Source organism: Heterodontus francisci, chromosome 14, assembly GCF_036365525.1.
Source record: "Heterodontus francisci isolate sHetFra1 chromosome 14, sHetFra1.hap1, whole genome shotgun sequence".
Lineage (NCBI taxonomy): Eukaryota > Metazoa > Chordata > Chondrichthyes > Heterodontiformes > Heterodontidae > Heterodontus > Heterodontus francisci.
Genome location: NC_090384.1, coordinates 48,886,887 through 48,909,511, shown reverse-complemented (window position 1 = coordinate 48,909,511; position 22,625 = coordinate 48,886,887). Strand labels below are relative to the sequence as shown.

The 22,625-nt window shown below is 42.2% G+C and overlaps 1 protein-coding gene across 4 annotated transcripts in view; it reads right to left on the bottom strand.

Moving 5' to 3' along the window:
* Positions 1-216: 216 nt before the first annotated feature.
* The window catches only part of dagla (diacylglycerol lipase, alpha), a 450,361-nt gene continuing 427,952 nt past the window's right edge, over positions 217-22,625 (bottom strand). For all 4 annotated transcript variants that reach the window (XM_068046193.1, XM_068046192.1, XM_068046194.1 and 1 more), the window contains one exon: positions 217-15,297. In XM_068046193.1, the coding sequence (XP_067902294.1) occupies positions 14,343-15,297 (955 nt within the window). In that variant the 3' untranslated portion in view covers positions 217-14,342. The remainder of the gene's footprint in view (positions 15,298-22,625) is intronic.

Here is a 22,625-nt window from a genome sequence, read left to right as displayed (position 1 = left end):
CTAATGACATTTACATTGCCGAATTTGTAATTGCTGCATCATTAATTGCAAAGAGCAAATTCCCTGATCTCATGCTCCCTCCAAGCACAGTGAATTCAACCTCAAACTGCTTGATAAATTACTTGTTAAAAACAAGGAAACGCCAAGAATTGTAATATTATGCATCAGTAAGAAACAAGACAGCCAGAGATTATTTTTCATTTTAATGAGGTAAATATCTACACAGGATAGAGTTGTTATTACAAAGTGCTAAAAACTGTGTACCATTAGACATATTATCACATGGTCGATTATCTGCGATATGCTGCTCTAGAGGAATTTTAAGTCTTGTTAGTTGAGCCATCATCTGGATTTTCTCTTTTTATAGGAATATTAATCAAGATTGATATTCATCATATATATGTGACATTAACATTTTACAGACATCAAAAACACAGTATAATTACACAATCAGTAGTATTTGCAGGTACAACGGTGCAGAGTTTATCTGAATCTACTAGCACAGACCCCAAAAGTCAGATTAAAAAGTGGTAAAGAACCAGCACTAAACTGAAATACAGATGACCTATTCCAACAAAATCTTCACACTGTCTGACTGCAATCCCAAATAATGTTTTTTTTAAAAAGTAGGTTAAATAATTCCCTTTTCTCAACTATAAACAGGCAGGATTTTAAATAATTAACAATATCCCACTTCATATATTTAATTTTGCCTATAAGCATCAAGATGTTTACAACAGGTTTTACCATTTACCAACAGAAAACATAAAAATAAATATGGTGGAAATACAATTTGTAAAAAAAAACTTCTGAAATTCCCATTTTAAATCATAGTTCATCAACAGGGACTGTGCATTGTAATATACCAGTATTCTGTAAATATGTACCATGACTACACCCTTTCCTAAATTTTTCTCCTTATTCAAACCATACTGTATTATGGTGATTCTAGTTAATAGGAAAGGGGTAAGATGATTGCACCAAAGACAAGATGCAGGCTTGTGTTCCAAGCAGTGGTAGCAAAAATCTGTAACCCAGGGTAAGCTCATAGAGGGACAATAATATACTTTAGCATGCTTGTAAAATAAAACTTTTTAAAGACCTTTGATATCAGAGAACTGTTTGCAGATGTTTAAAAAATGTAACATTCATGGTCAATTTCATACTGTGTTTGAAATGCTTTGAAGATGTGATTCGGATCTTTCAAGTTCCACAAAAAGATCGCAAGAAAATAACTTGGTATTTTTTTGGTAGGAAACCAAACTGTCTCTACATCTATATATAGTGCTTACTATGTGGGAGATTTTCATTATGAGAATGACATATGTGTTTAATACAAATGATAACAAGACAAGTGATTTGTCATCACTGGGATCAGCTCAAATGCTGGCACTTTTACTGTCACCTGGACTTCTTATGCAAAACTCTGGTATTAGTGCAGCAAATTTCCTATAGATGCAGCAGGTGTTGGAGACACCATTTTGCCTTAAGCTACTGCACTGTGGCAAATCACTGATCCTAATCATATCTATCAGAATTCTCTGTGTAAAAAGGAATCTATCTCAGCAGCGAACTAAATCTGCTGATGTTCAGAATAACTCAGTGTCTAACTGGGTTCCAGAAACTAACAGCTGTCTATTCAAGCCTGGTTGACAGAGTCGAACTACGCATAAATAAATTGCAAACCATCTGCCTCCGATGTTTGCACTACATTTCTGATCTTCAGCTGAAACACACTGGCGCATAATTTGCTGTCAAAATAACAGTGTGACTAGCTGTTTTTTTATGAGCAAATAACACAGGGCAGATGCACTGTTAAACACAGAAATCCAAAAGTTTGTGTCACAGATGTGCTGCTCTGCTGTTAGATTTGTGAAAATGGCATCTCACTGCCTGGTTCTCCATTGTAACGCTTGGTACGGCATGAAGTTGCTCTACTTGCCCGATAGATGCAAATTAAACTTGCCAGTCAGAAAGTTAGTCGCACCCATTTCAGTCTAAGTATCCTATTAATGACATAATAAGTGCTAATTCCTGCCAGTCAACTTATCTGGCACTGAAAATGAACTATTACAAATATGGAGTCTCAGGTTTTAATTGTTAAAGATTTTAAAAAATGCAAAATGTAATATTTACTTGAAAAAAGAAATCCTTTCTTTCTTTCACTCTCCTTATTAATCTCCCTGTACCTGATTTGATATTGTATTCACTTACTTTAACTTACACTTCTTTCTCAGTCCTTGTGTTGTTAATTTCACAATCCTTCAATCGTATTGGTAATGGAGATAGGCAATTGCTTGCCCTGTTCACTACTTCCCCTCATTGCAACATTATTAGCTTGCATTTTCAGAGATTTGCACATCAAATTTCAAAAAACTTACCCTGCAAGCACAAGTCTAATTACCGGCAGATGCCATTACATGCCCTGCTACAGCAAATCATGGCTCATTTTCATCATTTGGCATCTTCTTGTGCTGCTACATTTGAAGCAAGCGGTAGGTGGTTTTGGGAAGCAATATTAAGCAAGAAATATACTGCATTTCATTTCTTAACCACAGAAACAAAGTGAAGATATGGTGCAGATTAAAAAGCATGTCTATCTGGTCTAAGTTTACAGAAAAGCAAATGTTAAAAAGGTACACCTTTCAGATGAATACTTGAAGATTAAGATGTGAAACTTATACTTGTTCATATTGCTTTCAAAGGTAACTAAACTGTTTCATCTTGTAAAATTACAGGAAGGCCACTTTCTATTAATCAGCAGAAGTAAGTAGTTTGCAACTGCTGGTAGCTCATTCTCGACTATTTTGTTGATATTTTGTCTTTTCCACTGTGCAGCTTTCTGCCTGTATGACTTTAAGGCTATAAAGTCCCAATTAATGACTACTATTTTATTTAGAGTAACATTTTTGGGATTGCATTATGAAATTTTGGTGAGCCAGCAAGTTAACCCAGGTATACATTTGCCCTCAATTTTCTCTCTGACTCCCCTGGTTGATTCATTATGGTGGGGATGGCAACCTTTTCATTCCTTGGCAAATGACCATCCACTTATGGGTGTAGAGTGTAAATATTGGCTGGATATTTGATAGGGGAAGGTATCACAACTGAACCCAATCCTGTGCTGATCTGTTATTCCGATGCTGCACTTCCCAAGAAGCACATCACAGGATAATAATCAGAAGTGGGAAGCTGAGCCTATTTTTCCCTCCCTGAAGCCACGTAAGGTGCCACATAAAAGATTTATGAACATTTAAGGCACATAGCATTAAAGGTAATGTAATCAAATTATGATAAAAATTTGACATTGGGTTCAACAGTTAATTATAAATGTAGACAATCAGCATGACCATGATGAAGGCTCAAGTCAGCAACCCTGGTCACTGACCCGATTAACAGTCTTTGGCTGAATCCTTGATGATTGTCTTGAAGTATATGCATTTTCAACAAATGGTCATGTGAAACATCTCACAATGATGATTGACAACCTAACTACAGCAAGACCTCATTATTACAAGTCCTTGGTAGAAAAGGTTTCAGAAATCCAAGCTCAACCTCGGATTACAACTATTTTGCCAGCCTCTACAAGTTTATGGTAATTGAATTCAGTTAAGTCCTCCTTCTACCTCTATTTTTAAGGCCACTACATTCTCCAGCTAATGCAACTACTCCATCAACCTCTGCTAATGTTGCCAGGAGAGCCAAAGAAAACCAGTACAAGTGAACTCAGTCACCAAATGTCCTTCCATCCCACAAAGAAATGCCCTGCTTCTGATTGGTGCCTTCTCTGACCATTCCCAAAACAAACACTCTTGGATTGGATGGTTGAGATGAGCAACTGCTCATACACAAAAGCTCACATGTTGTGTTCTACCATTTTCAGAAGCATCAACACTGCATTATCATGGCTTACTCATTTATATTATTAAATAAATATTTCTTTAGAAAAGCATAGTTAGGCAAATGACCTTTGAGTGTTACAAGTTTTTATTTGCCTCCCAGCGAAGGCCCAAACAGTCTGCTAAGTGCTAATCAATAACAGGATTGAGTTACAAGAATGTTATTTAGTCTTGTGACTTGCAATCTTGTAAAGTGTGAAAGCAAAATCTCTGTCTACGGACATGAATTAGTGCAACTATCTCAAACAGTTACTTTTAATAAAATCTCCTTCAGGAACACAGATGGCAGTCACTTATTTGAAAGCAGTAATCCAGTGTTTTTCAAAATTTCACATGAATATTACTCCAAGAAATTGGTGGCTTGAACAAGACTTATTTGATTCCCCTCCTTTATAGTATTATTTACTGTATTGTTCTTTTTAATGATACAGTAATGACCTCAAACAAAATTAATTTTTTACACATTTTCTATGATTAAACTGAATTCATGTTGCTCAACAGTCCTCAGCTGCAAATAAACTTCCATTTTACGTTACAGCTGTGAGCTCAGATTAGCCATGGATTAAAATATAGCAGTTATAAGACCTTGCTAAGAGGATTGTACAGACTAGTGTTGCCATCTGGTTTGAAGTACTGCTTATACTGTACCCTATGAAATTCTCTGAGGGGCAAAATTTAGAAATCTGTGCTGCTGGTGGACAGCCTGGGCCACTAGAAGAGCACATTGGATGTTTTGGTACATGTTTCCCACAATTTTCGATCATCCAATTAAATAGTTGGAAAACCATGGGCAGGCTGCACTGGATATTCTGATACATGCTTCAGAAGGGTAAGAGTTCCTACGGGAAGTGTTGACTTGTAAGATGATCTTGTTAGTGCAATTGGATTTTGTAGTCTGGTATGGATTGATGCAGCCTTGGTTCAAGGCAAATATATATTCAAGATAGCATTATCTAACTGGAATCGTAAACAGGATACACAGTATACCTTTATATAGTGTGTGTGGCCTCTCCCTTCGACTCTAGGGATAAGTTACACCATATGACATGATAGTGTTGAAACAGAGAAGCTCTGATATCAGCAGTCAAATATCAGAATTATTTCCATAACAGCAAATACATCTCAAAGAATAATTATTAATAGTAAGATATTAAATTTTAAAAGTAAGGTTATAAGGTATTGCACAATGGAAAACATTACATAAATAGTACAGAACAAGGAATAATCCGAGATAAAAATGCTTGCAAAGCTCAGCAACAAAGGTTCCCTGTGCCCTTGCACCTTAAATTTTGATGCAGTGGTGATGCAGTATTACATTATTTACTTATATCTTTATAAATTGTGCATTTTATTGAACTGTCACAAAGAGACAGAAATGATAAAACACACTGGTCCAAAATCAATTTGATATATTATGTTAATTCAAGCAATAATAAAGTTAAGAAATGGATCTTTATGTACAGCCTCAGCTATACATGATAATACTGCTCAAATGTTACCCAAGGATTGTGCATCTAAATAGAAATGTAGAGAAGTGCCCACAAGTCAAAAGTTGTCAATATTGGCACTGAATAGGTTGTTAAAAGGTTTTCCATTTTACTTCTTTGAACTATACACGGCCGTATCAAAATAGAAATGACCATAACGAGGGAGTTAAGCTGCCAAATGAACACATCAAATTTTAGCAAGAGTGTGAAACCATATCAAGGACACTCTATATTGTACACCAGCTACAGAACAATGAATGGGAACTTTGAACATTTTATTTTCAAAGATTTTAACAGCTATATCATAAGTTCTTTACTACCTACAAAAAATAACTAGTATTTGGATGCTGCTGGGCTAAACTCTTCAATGCGCATGAGCATGCAGATACAAAGCTCTATCTTCCTGTTCAGAGAGTGATGTGGAGTTAAAAGTATAACTTCTGTTGCTAGTCTTAAGCAGATATTCATGTTAAATAGGTAACTGTGGTAAAGCAGTATCATAAGTTTTTAATTTTAATTCTACAATTCTATTGCTTAGAAGAGTAAACAAAATAAGCTGTCTTTACAACCACATGTTTAGTTGTGGCTTATTGGTGTTCGAGTGTTTCGTGCACATTTGGAAAATCCTAAGTCTCTGAGCTGCTAGGACTTCTTGTCTTAGTTGCAAGAGATTCCTTATTTCTCTGTCAATGTACTATAATGCCATAAACAAATGGAAGCACTTCCACCTTGAGAGGTGAAAAAAAACTGACAACAGCTTGGTTTCCTGACTTGATATGTGTCTGCAGTTGGCACAGTTCTACTGAAGTGAGCCGGATGTGTCCACCACAGTTGTCACAGACAATTAGAAAGTTTAATGTATTCTTAATCCCTTCAAATTAACTGTAGTTAAAGGGCAAATGTTTCAGCCCTATTGGTGGAAAGCTGCAGCCCATTTTAGACTTCACTACACTTGGATTTAAGTTTTACACCTGGTTTAAGAACATGCACTAGGAAGTACTGCCATGGGACACTACCTATTCTGTTATACACCTGGTGGAAACACACCACCATTTCCCTCATGAAACTGCTCACTCAGATAAATGTACAACAGCACTAAAATCTAAATTTATTTTTAAGGGCAAACACATATATTTTTGGAAGCCGCAATAATGAAAACATTTGTACACACAATAGAAAAATGCATTTTTAATCTGCTACCTATCATCAAGCATCTCATGAATATCTGTGTGGGATAATGAACTAATAGCTGATGTTTAGCAGATTCACTAGAACACAAAAAGTAAGCTACATGCAATGGCAGAAAATATTTGAAACCATATAGGTGTATGGTCAAAATAATCCATACCCGTTGTTTCCTTATGGTTTATTATACAATGGCTAAGTATATCTATCCATTTTTACAGAAAACAATTAAAGAAATAAGTTGCTTTGCAGTTGCACACTATGTTCTCCAATACACATTTCCTATCTTATATGAGATGGTAAATTCCAGAGGTTCCCATTACTGCTTCAGGTAACGTAAACTCCATTGTATTCTAGTTCACTATGTTGCTAAGACTGTGCAGTGTTTCTTCATATATACCTACAGTTTATTCAAACAGATTAGTGCAGATGCTGGCTGCTGTTCGTTCATGTAGGCTGCGCTATGTGAACCACAACCTAAGATTAACACTGGTCTTCTGGTAAACTATATCCTTGAAATGTATTGATGAACTCACCATTTACCTAATGTCTTGTTTCTTAACCACAAATATGTACAGATTATAAATAACTGTTCAGCTAAAGATAGTGTCCCTTTCATCGGCCCAGATTTTGCTTCAAAACTGTTGCATTCATCAAAAATGAAAAGGGTAAACACAGCACACAAATCATACTGCACTGCCCATTGCCTCAAATTTTGTGCTCATCAAGGTGAGGGATACTAGTTTTGTGGAAGAAAACATTTTTCAGTGCAAGCACCCTAGCCAGGTATAGCAAGGTTAGATGCAGAGTAAAGCTTCCTTTGCTGTCTCACAACCATACACGCCAGCTAAAACCTCAGGAAATCCCCATCTCCTGCATCATTGTGGTGTTTTTTCATTTCCTCCACCAGTCATCATGTTGCCTCTAAGTGAGAAGGTTAAGTTAGTGTAGGCTAGTCCTGAATTAGGGCAAGTTATATGCTGTGGATTCATGCCCACTGGGAACTGGGCAGGACCTGCCAAGTTGAAATACTATCATTCATTTATTACATTCTCCAAAAAGGTGTTAAATATTAAGGCTGCATTTAATTGTAAATTTGAACTGCACTTAAATTTTACCTTTACTTTGGTGGGATTGTCTGTGGAAAAGGCAGCAGCTGAATGGCCTTTATTCATTTGATGTTCACGTACTTAAAATTCAATCCCAACAGAGTAAGAGTTAATGTGACCGATAAGCTATGCTGGCACTCAAATATGCAGCGCTTTGGTTGAAATGGTGCTATTTGATCTGTGCCACACATACTTTCAGTCCTTTTATAGTCATGTAAAGGATGAAATGTTTGAGTTGGTGTCCCTGTTGGAATTAGGTCTTTATTAATATTGCCTGCTGCTTTATGTTTTCTGTTTGTGCATGGAGAAGCATTTAGTGATGGCATATATGTGCTAACTTGTGACTGATTTTAGTAATATCACTCACCAAAAAAAAGTTACAAAGAAATATCTTGTTTGGAAATGTAGCAACTATACTCACCACTGGTGCTGAGTTTTCCTTTTTTTTTTAAAGAGGCAATTTTGAATTACTGTCAAGATAAGCCAATGAGAAGAGGATACTGTCTTTTCTAAAACTTAGGGGTTTCACTCAATAATAGTCAACTGGTCAACTACAGCAGGTCTGGAATTCATCACCAAAGTTAAAGCGTGCAGACACCAAAAATTCCATTCGCAATACTGCACATGCATACACGTTCTTTAAAAGCAACTGTGGTTCACTTGCTGCAGCATACAGCAGCAACATAATCAAACACTTCATAGTGAAGGTGGCAAGTTCTTTAGAGCAGTCAAAAAGGCAGACTAATTCAGAGTATGGAAAGACCATCAGTAGTGATAGACTAGTATCAGAATTGACAGGATTTCTCCAGCCTAATACATTATTATTCAACTGTCAAATTTCACTGTCACCATTCCAGTCACCAACAACAATTTTGGGAGCAAAGCTCACACAAAATCTGATGTCTCAGCACCCCAGGATTCAGTTTCTACTCTCAGTTCCCTTGGTTGTCCACCAACTTTCATTCTGGTGGCTTTCATAAGTAATGGATCTGGTGATTAGAAGTAATTTGCTCTCTGTGTTAGCATTGTCTGTTGTACATAGAAAGAGCTATAGAGTATTCCAACATGATCAGCAGGGTGCAGGAACATATAATTTCAGGCAACAATGTAACTACTCAAAAAAGCACAGCAAATATGAGAATTGCTAATAGATCAGATGGTGCAACAAGTATGAAAACATGTAACATGACTTTCTCCAGAATACCTTTGTCTAATAAAAATGTTATGCAAAGTCAATTTATCTCAAACATTTTCTACTTACACTTGAGGCAGTCGTGTTATATGGTATGTTTGAAGAATCGTAAATAAAGACAAAAAATGTTAGCACTAAACAGCAGGTCCATCAGCATCTGAATGACAAAAAAGTTTATTGATTTGAGTGTAATCCCTTCATTGGAAAATGATGAAACCTGCTGTTACAAGAATCCCCACCTGAAATAACGGGCTGAATTTTCATTCCTGAGTTGGGATTCTGCCTCGGCACCATTTTTGCATCCTGACCCTGCTCCACTTTGCTACTGGAAGTTCAATGCTATTTTGAAGGAGGCAGCTAATTAGTGCCCTGATGGGCAAAACGCAGTGGAACAGCAGCATGGCATGCACCCACGATTTGCAGACATATCTCTGGAGGTCCTATTAGAGGTGGTGACAGGCTGAAGGAGTGTCTTGTTTCTAGAGAGCAGCATGAAGAGGCCAGCCAGTCAGACAAAGCAGGCATGGATGGAGGTGGCTCAGGAGGTGAGCAGTCACAGTGTTATCAGCAGAATGTGGGCACAGAGCAGGAAGTGCTTCAATGACCTTCTGAGGTCTGGCAAGATAATTGCAATGTTACACCCAGATGACAGGCCTCCAGTTCTGGAGTCACCAGCACACCTATGAGTAGAGCAGCCTGAGGGTGTATAGTGCTCAGGAATAGTAAGGATGTGTGCGCCCAGGTTCACACTTGAGCTGTGGGCAACGCTCACACCACAAGCACTTGTGAGGAAGCCCCACTGGAACAATGGACATTACATGTGAGTGATCCGCTGGATGTAGTGATGGAGGGCGCCATGGTCTTAACTCTGGACTTTCCAGGAAAAAAGGACACATAACATGCGAGAAGGGGTCACACATTATCTTGCTATGCTGATGACCATGGAGGAGGGCGCCCTTGAAATTGTCAGAGTGGCAGTTCGGCAGGAAGTTGGCAAGGGCAAGATGGGAATCCGTCTGACAGAAGGTGAAAGGATCATACCATTTCCACATGATGGTGATTCAGCCGAGACCTTGTTTGTTGAGTCCATGCCAATGCATAAGCTGTTAATGGGGTGCTGCAGCTCTGTAGAAGCAGATATTGATAATAGAGCCTTCCTAACCAAAGTAGTTTGTCTCCCGCAGGGTCAGTTGGGGAGAAACAGCCTTAGCATACCACTATGTCACCGGCAACAAGTTCCAATGAGGAAGATGCATCTGAGGCAGCACGCGGTCAAACACATCCTCCGCCAGCGCAGAAACACTCACCTCGGTGAGGCCTCATGTTAGTTTAGAACGGGTGGATAAGGTGACCAGCACTTCACGTGTAAGCAGGAGGTGACGGCGGCAGAAGCAGGTGTGGGCAGCCCTCCTCGGAGGATGGAGGACAGGTCCAGCCATGCTCAGCTGGATGGATGTGCAGAGCATTGGAGGTCACATAGAAGGTGGGTCTTTCTGGAGCAGCAATGGGAGATGTGTGCCCAAGTAACATTTGCGTCACACAAGTGCCAGGCAATGTTCATCTCAAAAGAGAGAATCTAACTATCTCCCCTTGATGTTCAATGGCATTCCCATTGCTGAAACCTCCAGTATCAACATCCTGAGGGTTACCATTGACCAGAAACTGAACTAGACCAGCCACAAATACTGTGGCTACAAGAGTAGGTCAGAAGCTGGGAATTCTGCACCGAGTAACTCACTTCCCATCTCCCCAAAGCCTGTCCACCATCTACTAAGCACAAGTCAGGAGTGTGATGGAATACTCTCCACTTACCTGGATGGGTGCAGCTCCAACACCATCCAGGACAATGCAGCCCGCTTGATTGTCACTGCATCTATTACCTTCAACATTCACTCCCTTTACCACCATGCACAGTGGTAGCAGTGCGTACCATCTACAAGATGCACTGCAGTAACTCACCAAGGCTCCTTCAAGAGCACCTTCCAAACCCACTACCTCTACCACCTAGAAGGACAAAGGCAGCAGATGCATGGCAACACCATCATATGCAAGTTCCCCTCCAAGCCACACTCCATCCTCACTTGGAACCAGATCGCCATTCCTCTACTGTCGCTGGGTCAAAATCCTGGAACTCTCTTCCTAATAGTACTATTGGTGTACCTACACTCCAAGGGCTGCAGTGGTCCAAGAAGGCAGCTCACCACCACCTTTGCAAGGGCAATTAGGGATGGGTAATAAATGCTGGCCAACCAGCAATGCCAACATCCCATGCACAAATAAAAAAAATGTCAAAGTTCCCTGAGACAGTTTGGAGTTTTGGGCAGAGAAAAGAGGGGTTGATACATGAGATGTGCTCCACTATGTCTCGGACATTTGAGCACATGAGCTCATCCATTGAAAAAGTGGCCAACCGCGTGGACAGCCATAAGCGCCATCACGCTAAGTGGATGCAGAAACTTCATACTGACATGCACAGAATGCATGCCACATTCTGTAGCATCGACAGCTCAGTTGCACTAATGGAGCAAAGATGCATAGATGGGCAACCACGGGGCAGCTGTCATCAGCTGCCCCCTTGTCCCCTCTACCTCAGGCAACATCTATACAGCAAGTCCCCATGACTAAGGAAGACATCGTCACAGGTGTGGCAGCCTGTGGCGGAGCCCCCACTGGCACCATGATGGCAAGGACAGGTGCCATGGGCATCTCAGTCACAGGCAGATACAAATGAGCAGCCTGCCTCCATTTCTGCCTCAGCCACAGGGGGAGAACACTGTAGAGACCACGTGCAGAAGGTGCCTCGTTGGTAGTTTCATTTTGTGGTTTTGTAATGCCTCTGTTCAATGATTAAGCATCAATGTAATGAGATGGTCTACAGATGAACCCTGAACTGTGAGATTCCACTGTTTTGAGGGCATTAAAGCACCAGCATGAAGAACTGGATCGGCGAAACAAAGGTGGGTGATCAGGGACAGTGTGTGGCTGGTGATGACTTGTCATCTAGGTATTGTGGGGAAACAAGAGATGGCTCTGCATGGCAGTCATTTTGTCTGCATCTGCTCCTTATGGGAAAAGTGTGGTACTGGGCCAAATACCAGCCAGGATGAGCCATCCTCATGATAATTGTACCTGGATTTGCGCGGCCTGATCTTCCCTGCTATCCTGGTCAATGGTTTGACATCTCACCTGGACCTCCAGAAGGCCTGGCAATGCAAGATCACCGTGCTCCACCACATCTTCCTCATCCTCCCCTGAAGACATGTGCCGCTCCTCCACATCTTCATTCTCAAGGTCGACAACTCTTTGAAGGGCTATGTTGAGCAAAATGTGGTATACTACCAAGTGAGAAACCCTTGAAGGAGTGTACTGGCGGGCACCTCCAGACCAATCAAGGCACCGCGTCTTCAGGAGTCCAATGGCCAGCTCTCTGTTGAGCCTTGTGCTGAGGGCAGTGGTTGTAGCGCATCTGTGCCACCACTGTAGAGTTACACACAGGTGTCAGCGGCCATTTCTTTAACGGACAGCCCTTGCACCCAGCAGCCATCCACATAGTCTCTCTGGTGGCATGAACAGCTGCGGAACTTGCGATAGCCTCAGGTTGAAGGTGTTATGGCAACTGCCAGGAAACGATGCACACATCTGCAGAAAATACTTGTGGTGGTCGCACACCAGCTGTACATTGAGGGAGTGGAATCATTTCCTACTGATAAATGCCCATGGCCGCTCCACTGGGGCCTTTATGGCCCCTTGGGTACAGTCGAACGCACCCTGCAGCTGAAGGAATCCTGCTATAGAGGCAAAGCCCACAGCCCTTGGGGCCTCAGTGGCCCCATCAGACTGGAACTCAATGTACTCCGATATCCTCTCATACATGGCATCCGTCACCTTCCTGACACTATGATGAGCGGCAGCTTTTGATATGCCACACAGGTCCGCTGAAACAAACCAGAGGCAAAGATGTTCAAGGCCACTTTCACAGTTACTGGCAGAGTGTGCCCACATGACTGGTGAGGCCTGAGATCCTCCCCCATGAGAATGCACAATTCAGCAACCACCTGCCTTGATATGCATAGCCGACAGCGGCACAGCTGTTCCAATGTGTCCAGGAAGCTGAGTCTTTGGCAGTATGCCCTATGGTGAGCATAGCACCTTCTTGCTCTCCCTGTCCCTTGGGCATCAACTCTGTGTTCCTCTGCACTAAGGGGCTGCATGTGTTGCTGGCGCAGCTGTTCATCACTACTCGTTGCCACCTCGGAGTATCTCCAGAGATTACCTCACTTGCCACCAGCTGCTTGACAGTGACTGCCTGGACCCCCCTGCTGTGTCTTACTGACCCTTCAGGTGCACTCCCCTGCAACTTCCCCTATGCCTCCAACTGAAACACTTTGCAAGCTCTGCTTACACAATGGCCACTGCATGCCAATGCACAAGCTCTTCTCTGCTCCTTCCACCATTTATGCATCAGGAATTGCTCTTGCTTCTCTGACTGGCTCCAGCTGAGCAGCCACTTCATCTACTTGGCATGCTGATGAACCAGCGTGTTTCCCATGCATCGCCTCCAAAATCTCAAACAGCCCTTCAACAAGCTCTCAAGTGGCTCATTAACTGCCTCAATTGATGACCCACCACTTTCGGATGGGTTGCCCCAACCTTTGATAAGACACTTCCACCAAAATCGCTGGAAGGTGGGAGTGTGTCGGGAAACCGGTATGCCGCTCAGCGATGCAAATTTGCCAGCATTTCCGCCTCCGCGCAGAATGAAAATCCAGCCTATTAACTTGCCTTTTCTCTTTAAGATTCTGACTGACCTGCTGTGCATTTCTGTTTTTATTTCAGATTTCTGGCATTCAGTTTCCTATTTATCTCCAACATAATTGAACATACTATAGGGAGGATAGGGCTGAAATGTCCTTCTGAGTGATGCTGTACTATAATCCCTGTGTTTCTCGTACTGGTGACATCAGTACTAATGCCACAAATCACTAATGGGTCAAGTTGATTTTGCAGAGTTTCCTTCAATCCTGGGTTAAACCCATAATCAAATCTGGATGTAGCTAACTTTGGGGTGGCACAAGACTGCTTTGAAACTCCATTACAAAAAACTCCATCAATCTCAAAAATAAAATAGTACTCTTTAGAGAAATTAAGACTCTTCCTCTCATGGTAATCAATCATCAACCAAATGCTAATCATCTTATTCATTACTCACACATAGACCTAGAGATTAACAAAGGACTGAATAATTTCAATGCAGGTTAACAACATTCCCCATATTAATAGATCCTTCATTCTGGTCAGATCATGACCTCCTATTCCATCATGGGCTTCATCCTGGGTCAGTTCTATTATTATACCATTGTGGGCTCAAGTGGTTTGCACTCTTCCTTGAAGTTTCACAGTCCTGCTCTTTAAAAAAAAAAGACACTTCAAAGTTAGCATGCTAATATGCTCTAAGTACTTTACAGGCGTTCTAAAGAGCTGAGATGATAACTTCTGCAGGTTTATTAGAGCTGGGTTGGTGGTCTGCTGGAGTTGAAGTTCTCAACTTTGTATCCATAGTCAGACACTCCTGGCTGCTTATGCAGGTTGGAGTAATGTCCATCAATTCTCCTGATGAACTGAATGGAAAGGACGGAGACACCGAAATCCCAGATGAGGTCCCAGCATCTGCCGATCCGACAAACAAACGAGGTGGTTTTGGCACTAAGTTGGGTTCAAACTGCGCCCGCATCAGGATCTCATGCTCACTTACTGACTTGGGAATTTCATTATATTCTTCTAAGCCATCGTCAAGTACCAAATGATAAATATCTTGGAAGGAGCTGCTTTTCCCATCCAGATTGAAAAGACTGTCGATAAACTCAGCAAATTCAAGTACTTGTGGACTTGGCACTTCCCGCAGGCTTTCTGTCCATTCTTTACTGTCCTCTTCCATTGGTAACTTATCCGAAATACTATCTGCTTCCATCTCTGTGGCTCGTTTATTCTCCTGCTCACCAAGGTCTGCTTGCAGGGGACTAGGCAGAGAATAACAGCTGTTATCAAGTGGTTGCACCTCCTGAGAATGCTTAGATAAACTGTCTGCAGCAAGTAACTCAGTCCGGGAACTAAGGGAAGGATTCTCCTCTGGAATTGCTGGATCAATGTAGAAACAGTGCGACTCATCTTTCTCCATTACAACGTGCAGACTTGGAGAACCCCTTATACTGCGAAATCCAGAGGAGCGGCGTGAATCAAAACTGTAGACAGACTCGTTGTCAGAAAGACTTTCCATGGTAGCAAGAGGAGCCCTACGCTCCTCTATTTCAGTCACCAGCCTCTCCTTTGTGTTCATTAGAAGCAACTCAACAGAGTCATTTTGGCACTGAATTTTCTGTTTTGTTTGATAAAGACCTTCAAAACTCAGTTCAGATTTTGACTTAGTCCTGAAAAGAGAATAAACACAGTTATACAAGAAATATCTAATCAAAAATTTAAAAAGAAATTTGGCAGTAAAATACTTACTACCTCATTTCTTGATTACCCAAAATTGTGCTGGATTGTACTTGACTCAGCAAAAAGTATATTAAAATGGCATCTAGGACAGGAATAAAAGCTACAGGAACATTAAGATACTTTTACATTAATATACCATAGTGATAACACTCCATGATAAAGCAGGTGAATTCCATGCCTCTGACAATGCCTTTGACCTGACATTTCACAGGTCCTGGGAGCCTTTTACCGTCTGCGTATGCACTGGGGCCTCGAGTAGTACTTCACAATTATGGGAACATTTGTTTTGCTGGCAATAGAGCAAGGAAACCATTAGACATCAAGTATAAGTCCACTGTCAGGCAGTAGAGCAGAGAGGGCCAGAGCAGCAGAATGGGGAATGGGTAGGCAGTCAAAGTGAATCCAAGTGCAGGCTATACTCGTCAAGGGTTTACACCAGCATTAGCAGCAGAGGTCGAATGAGGGGTAAGGGGTGGGGGCTGGTAGTGGTGTACAGTGGGGCCAAGGTGAGTCACTCTTAAAGGAGGCTGCACTGACAGCACCAGAGTGGAGGATGGGTCAGAAGTGTCCAAATGTGCAGGTGCACTCATGGATATCTTTTTTCTTCCAGAAATGATAGCAGAGTATTTATTTAGAGATACAGCACTGAAACAGGCCCTTCGGCCCACTGAATCTGTGCCGACCAACAATCACTCATTTATACTAATCCTACATTAATCCCATATTCCCTACCACATCCCCACCATTCTCCAACCACCTACCTACACTAGGGGCAATTTACAATGGCCAATTTACCTATCAACCTGCAAGTCTTTGGCTGTGGGAGGAAACCGGAGCACCTGGCGGAAACCCATGCAGTCACAGGGAGAACTTGCAAACTCTGCACAGGCGGTACCCAGAACTAAACCCAGGTTACTGGAGCTGTGAGGCTGCGGTGCTAACCACTGCTCCACTGTTCCACCCAGGCTAGCATAAATCTTCAGAGCAGTGTAAATAAGTTTGTACCTTACAGCTCGAGTGCAATGACTGTTAATATCGCAACAACAATTCGGTTTTCTTGTTTAAATAAAAACAAAGTGGCTATATCATGAAATAAAACATATTTATTTATTTATATATAGATAGATACAGCACTGAAACAGGCCCTTCGGCCCACCGAGTCTGTGCCGACCATCAACCTCCCATTTATACTAATCCTACACTAATCCCATATTCCTACCACATCCCCACCTGTCCCTATATTCTCCTACCACCTACCTATACTAGGGGCAATTTATAATGGCCAATTTACCTATCAACCTGCAAGTCTTTTGGTGGTGGGAGGAAACTAGAGTACCCGGCAAAAACCCACGCAGACACAGGGAGAACTTGCAAACTCCACACAGGCAGTACCCAGAATTGAACCTGGGTCGCTGGAGCTGTGAGGCTGCGGTGCTAACCACTGTGCCGCCCTTATGACAGACCATTTCATTTCTGGCTATTACTTTTCACAGTTTTGGACAAGAGCAAAAACTGTTGGTGAACTGGAAATTGTATAATTCTTGTACAATATTTTTAAGGTCTACAAAAGAGACCAAACCAATCACCTCAAAGACCTGTAGGTTGTGAGAAACTTTAGGAAACAGTTTTCTGAAAAGGATGCATTAATATCTTGTGGTTGAACAGTACTGTGTTGTTTTAGTACCTTGTTGTGCCAAATTACACACATATTTTCAACTGGTAACAGCTTTGAAGGTGGGTTTGGTGGGCATCCCATATATTCTCCAAAAATTGGTCCACTTTGAACAGAAACTATTTATTAAAAAGAGGCACACTTGCCCATACATGAATAAAGGTGCAAGTTTCAGCTCATAAGAGAAGCAGTATGCTTTGGAAACTGCTGCCAAGCCATGAATGTGTGAGTGAATGTTGGGGAAACACTCAAAACAGGTGATTTCCTCGAAAGGTCCTTGGATTGCAATTTAATATAGTTCTAGCTTCTTAGATGCATAGAATGGTTACAGCACAGAAAGAGGCCATTCAGCCTGTCGTCTCCATGTTGGCTCTCTGCAAGAGCAACTCAGCTAGTCGCACTCCCCCGCCTTTTCCTCGTAGCCCTGCAAATGTTTTCTCTTTAGATAATTATCCAATACACTTTAGAAAGCCACAATTGAATTTGCCGCCACCACCACAATCTCAGGCAGTGCATTCCAGATCCTAACCACTCACTGCCTAAAAAAAGATTTTCATGTTGTCGTTGGTTCTTTTGTCATTCACCTTAAATTGGTGTCCTCTTGTTCTTGACCCTTCTGCCAATGGGAAGTTTCTCGCTGTGTACTCTGTTCAGACCCCTCATGATTTTGAACACCTCTATCAAATCTCCTCACAACCTTCTCTTCTCTAAGGTGAATAGCCCCAGCTTCTCCAATCAATCCTCGTAACTGAAGTCCCTCAACCCTGCAATCATTCCTACAAATCTTTTCTGCACCCTCTCGAATCCCTTCACATCCATCCTATAGTGCCCAGAATTGGACACAATACTCCAGTTGAGGCTGAACCAGTTTGTTTTTAAATGAAGGTTCACCATAACCTCCTTGCTTTTTTACCCAGGATCCCGTATGCCTTATTAACCGCTTTCTCAACTTAGAGTCATAGAGGCTCTACAGCACAGAAACAGGCCCTTTGGCCATCATGTCTGTGCCAGCCATCAAGCACCTAACTATTCTAATCCTATTTTCCAGCACTTGGCTCGTAGTCTTGTATGCTATGGCGTTTCAAGTGCTCATCTAAATACTTCTTCAAGGTTGTGAGGGTTCCTGCCTCTACCACCCCTTCAGGCAGTGCATTCCAGATTCCAACCACCCTTTGGGTGAAATTTGTTTTCCTCAAATCCCCTCTAAACCTCCTGCCCCTTACCTTAAATCTTTGCCCCCTGGTTATTGACCCCCCCCACCCCTCCCACTAAGGGAAAACATTTCTTCCTATCTAATCTATTGACACCCCTCATAATTTTGTAACCTTAATCAAGTCCCCCCCTCAGCCTTCTCTGCTCTAAGGAAAATAACCCTAGCCTATCCAGTCTCTCTTTATAGCTGAAATGCTCCAGCCCAGGCAACATTCTGGTGAATCTCCTCTGCATCCTCTCCAATGCAATCCTTCCTATAGTGTGGTGCCCAGAACTGTACACAGTACTCCAACTGTGGCCTAACTAGTGTTTTATACAGCTCCATCATAACCGCCCTGCTCTTATATTCTACGCCTCGGCCAATAAAGGCAAGTATCCCATATGCCTTCCTAACCACCTTACCTACCTGTGCCGCTGCCTTCAGTGATCTATGGACAAGTATACCAAGGTCCCTCTGACCCTCTGTACTTCCTAGGGTCCTTCCATCCATTGTATATTTCCTTGCCTTGTCAGTTCTTCCAAAATGCATCATCTCACACTGCTCAGGATTAAATTCCATTTGCCACTGCTCCACCCATCTTAACAGCCTATCTATATCGTCCTGTAATCTCAGGCTTTCCTCCTCACTATTTACAACACCAACTTGCCCTGCCACCTTCAACGATTTGTGCATATATACCACCAGGTCCCTCTGCTCTTGCAGCCCCTTTAGAATTGTATCCTTTATTTTATATTGCCTCTCCTTCACACTTCTCTGCATTAAATTTCATCTGCCACGTGTCCACCCATTCCATCAGCCTGTCTATTTCCTCTTGACGTCCATCACTCTCCTCCTCACAGTTCACAATGCTTCCAAGTTTTGTGTCATCTGAAAATTTTGAAATTGTGCCCTGCACACCCAAGTCGAAGTCATTAATACAGATCAAGAAAAACCCGAATACTAAACCCCACTATTTACCTCCTCCAGTCCGAAAAACAACCATTCACCACCATTCTCCATTTCCGGTCACTCAGCCAACTTCGCATCCATGCTGACACTGTCCCTTTTATTCTATGCGCTTTAACTTTGCTGACATGCCTGTTAGGTGGCACTTTATCAAATGCTTTTTGGAAGTCCATGTACACCACATCAACCTCATCAAAAAACACCAGCAAGTTAGTCAAATACGATTTGCCCTTAACAAATCCATGCTGACTTTCCTTAATTAATCCACATTTATCCCAGTGACTGATATTTTGTCCCAGATTATTGTTTCTAAAAGCTTTCCCATCACTGAAGTTAAACTGCTTGGCCTGTAGTTGTTGTGCTTAACTGTGCATCCTTTTTTGAACAAGGGTATAACATTTACAGTTCTCCAGTCCTGTATCACCTCCTGGTACCACCCCTGCATCCAAGGAGGATTGGAAGATTATGGCCAGAGCCTCTGCAATTTCCCCCCTTACTTCTCTCAGTATCCTTGGATGCATCTGATCTGGTCCCGGTGACATATCAAACTTAGGTACAGTCAGCCTTTCTAATATTGAGCCTCTCTCAATTTTTAGCCCATCCATCCAGTGTTTCAACTACCTCTTCATTCACTATGACTTCGGCAGCATCTTCTTCCATGGTAAAGGCGGATGCAAAGTGCCCATTTCGTACCTCAGCAATGTCCTCTGCTTCCATGTGTAAATCTCCTTTTACTACTTAAATGACTTTTGGATTCCCTTTTATGTTAGCTGCCAGTCTCTTCTCATTCTCTCTCTTTGCTTCTCTCATTTCCTTTTTCACTTCCCCTCTGAACCTTTCATATTCAACCCAGTTCTCACTTGTATAATCAACCTGACATGTGCATTTGTACCCCTTTTCTGCTTCATCTTACTCTCTTTCTCTTTCATCATCCAGGGAGCTCTGGCTTTGTTCGTCCTACCTTTCCCCCTCTTGGGAATGTACCTCAACTATATCCAAATCATTTCCTCTTTAAAGGCAGCCCATTATTGTGCTACAGTTTTTCCTGCTGCTCTTTGATTCCAATTGACCTGGGACAAATCCATTCTCAGCCCACTGAAATTGGCCCTCCTACAATTAATTATTTTTACTCTGTATGGCACCTTGTTCTTTTTCATAAGTGACCTAAACCTTATGATACTATTATCACTGTTTCCTAAATGCTCCCCCAGAGACTTGATCCACTTCATTCCCTAGAACCAGATCCAGTAACGCCTCCTTCCTCATTAGACCAGAAACATAGAGATATAGAAAATTCTTCTGAACACATTTCAGAAACTCTTCCTCCTCTCTGCTCTCTACACTATTACTATCCCAGTCTATATTAGGATAATTAAAGTCCTCCATTATAACTACCCTATAGTTTTTGCACCTCTCTGTAATTTCCTTGCAAACTTGTTCCTATAATCTTTCCCACCAATTGGTGGCCTATATAATGAACCCAGTATTGTAATGTTACCTCTATTGTTTCTTAGCTCTAACCTAGGAGTTTCTGTCCTTGATGTCTCTCGGACATCCTCTCACTCCAGTGCTGCAGTCTTCTCATCAATAAATACTGCCACCGTCCTCCTGTCTTTCCTTCCCCATCTTTGCTGAAGACATCGTATCCAGGAATATTTAGTACTCAGTCCTGCCCTTTTTTGAGCCAGGTCTCCATTATCGCCACAACATCATATTTCCAAGTGGCTATCTGCACCTGCAGCTCAATCTTATTTACCACACCTCGTACTTTCACATACACAGTAAACCTCTTACGCTGATCCCACTTAATCACTTAATATTTCTTACTCCAGTGCTATCTGCCTCTCCCAATTCTTTGTCCACCCACATTGTTTTCCCTTTCTAATGTTACCTCCTGGTTCCCATCCCTCTACCAAGTTTGTTTAAACCCTCTCCAACAGCACTAGCAAATCGCCCCGCAAGGACATTGGTCCCTGCTCTGTTTAGGTGCAACCCATCCGGTATTTACAGGTCCCATCTCCCCCTGAACCAGTCCCAATCTCTCAGGAATCTTAAGCTGTCCCACCTGCACCATTTCTCCAGTTACACATTCATCTGCTCTATCCTCCTATTTCTATATGCATGAGTGTGTGTCACCAGGAGTAATCAGAAATTACTACCTTTGAGGTCCTGCTTGCTAGTTTCTTTCCTAACTCCCCAAAATCTGCCTGCAGGATCTCATCACTCATTCTACTTATGTCCTTGGTACTGATATGGACCAGGATTCACTGGCTGTTCACCATCCACCGCACCCCACCCCCCCACCACCGAAAAGTGCTCTGTAGACGCTCAGTGACATTCTTGACCCTGGCACCAGGGAGGCAACATACCATCCTGGATTCACATCTGTAGTCGCAGAAGTGCATGTTGGTTCCCCTAACAATGGAATCCCCTGTCACTGTTGCTTTCCCAATCTTCCTCCTGCCTCACCACCCCCCACTCCGTATAGCTGAGACAGTAGTGGTGCTGTGGACTTGGCTGTGGCTGCACTCTTCAGAGGAACCATTACTCTCACCCGAATTGAATACCAGTTGGCGAGTGAGATGCACTCAGGGGACTCCTGCACTACCTGCCTGGTCCTCCTTGATTGTGTGGCAGTCACACATTTCTCCCTCTGCCTGCATAACCTTAAACTGCGAGGTAACAAAAAACGTGCTATCTACATAGCTCTCAGTCTCACAAATGCATGGCAGTGACCGAAACTCAGAGCCCAAGCTGCTCCAGTTGGTGACACTTCCTGCACATGTGGTGTCCTGGACATGTGAAGTGTCCCAGAGTTCCCACATGGAGCAGGATGTGCACTCCATGGGACTAAGATATCCAGGCATGCCTCTATTGGACTATTAACTGACTTAACAGAAATAAACTTAAGATTCGGTTTTAAATTACTTGTTTTTACAAATGATAATGCGATAAGACGGACTTTGAATTACTTAATTGTAAACGGTAAATGAGGCTTTTTGTGCAGTGGATTTCCTCTTTAGATCTGTTCATTATATTCATTCATTCATTCCGGGTACTGCCTGTGTGGAGTTTGCAAGTTCTCCCTGTGTCTGCGTGGGTTTCCTCCGGGTGCTCCGGTTTCCTCCCACATGCCAAAGACTTGCAGGTTGATAGGTAAATTGGCCATTAGAAATTGCCCCTAGTATAGGTAGGTGGTAGGGAAATATAGGGACAGGTGGGGATGTGGTAGGAATATGGGATTAGTGTAGGATTAGTATAAATGGGTGGTTGATGGTCGGCACAGACTCGGTGGGCCGAAGGGCCTGTTTCAGTGCTGTATCACTAAACTAAACTAAAGTGGTTTGTGACCTATTTTCCAGGTGTTGCCAATGGTTCTCTGACATGAGTTTCAGGCACATGTGTGAAACTGCTATAAGATGGCTTAT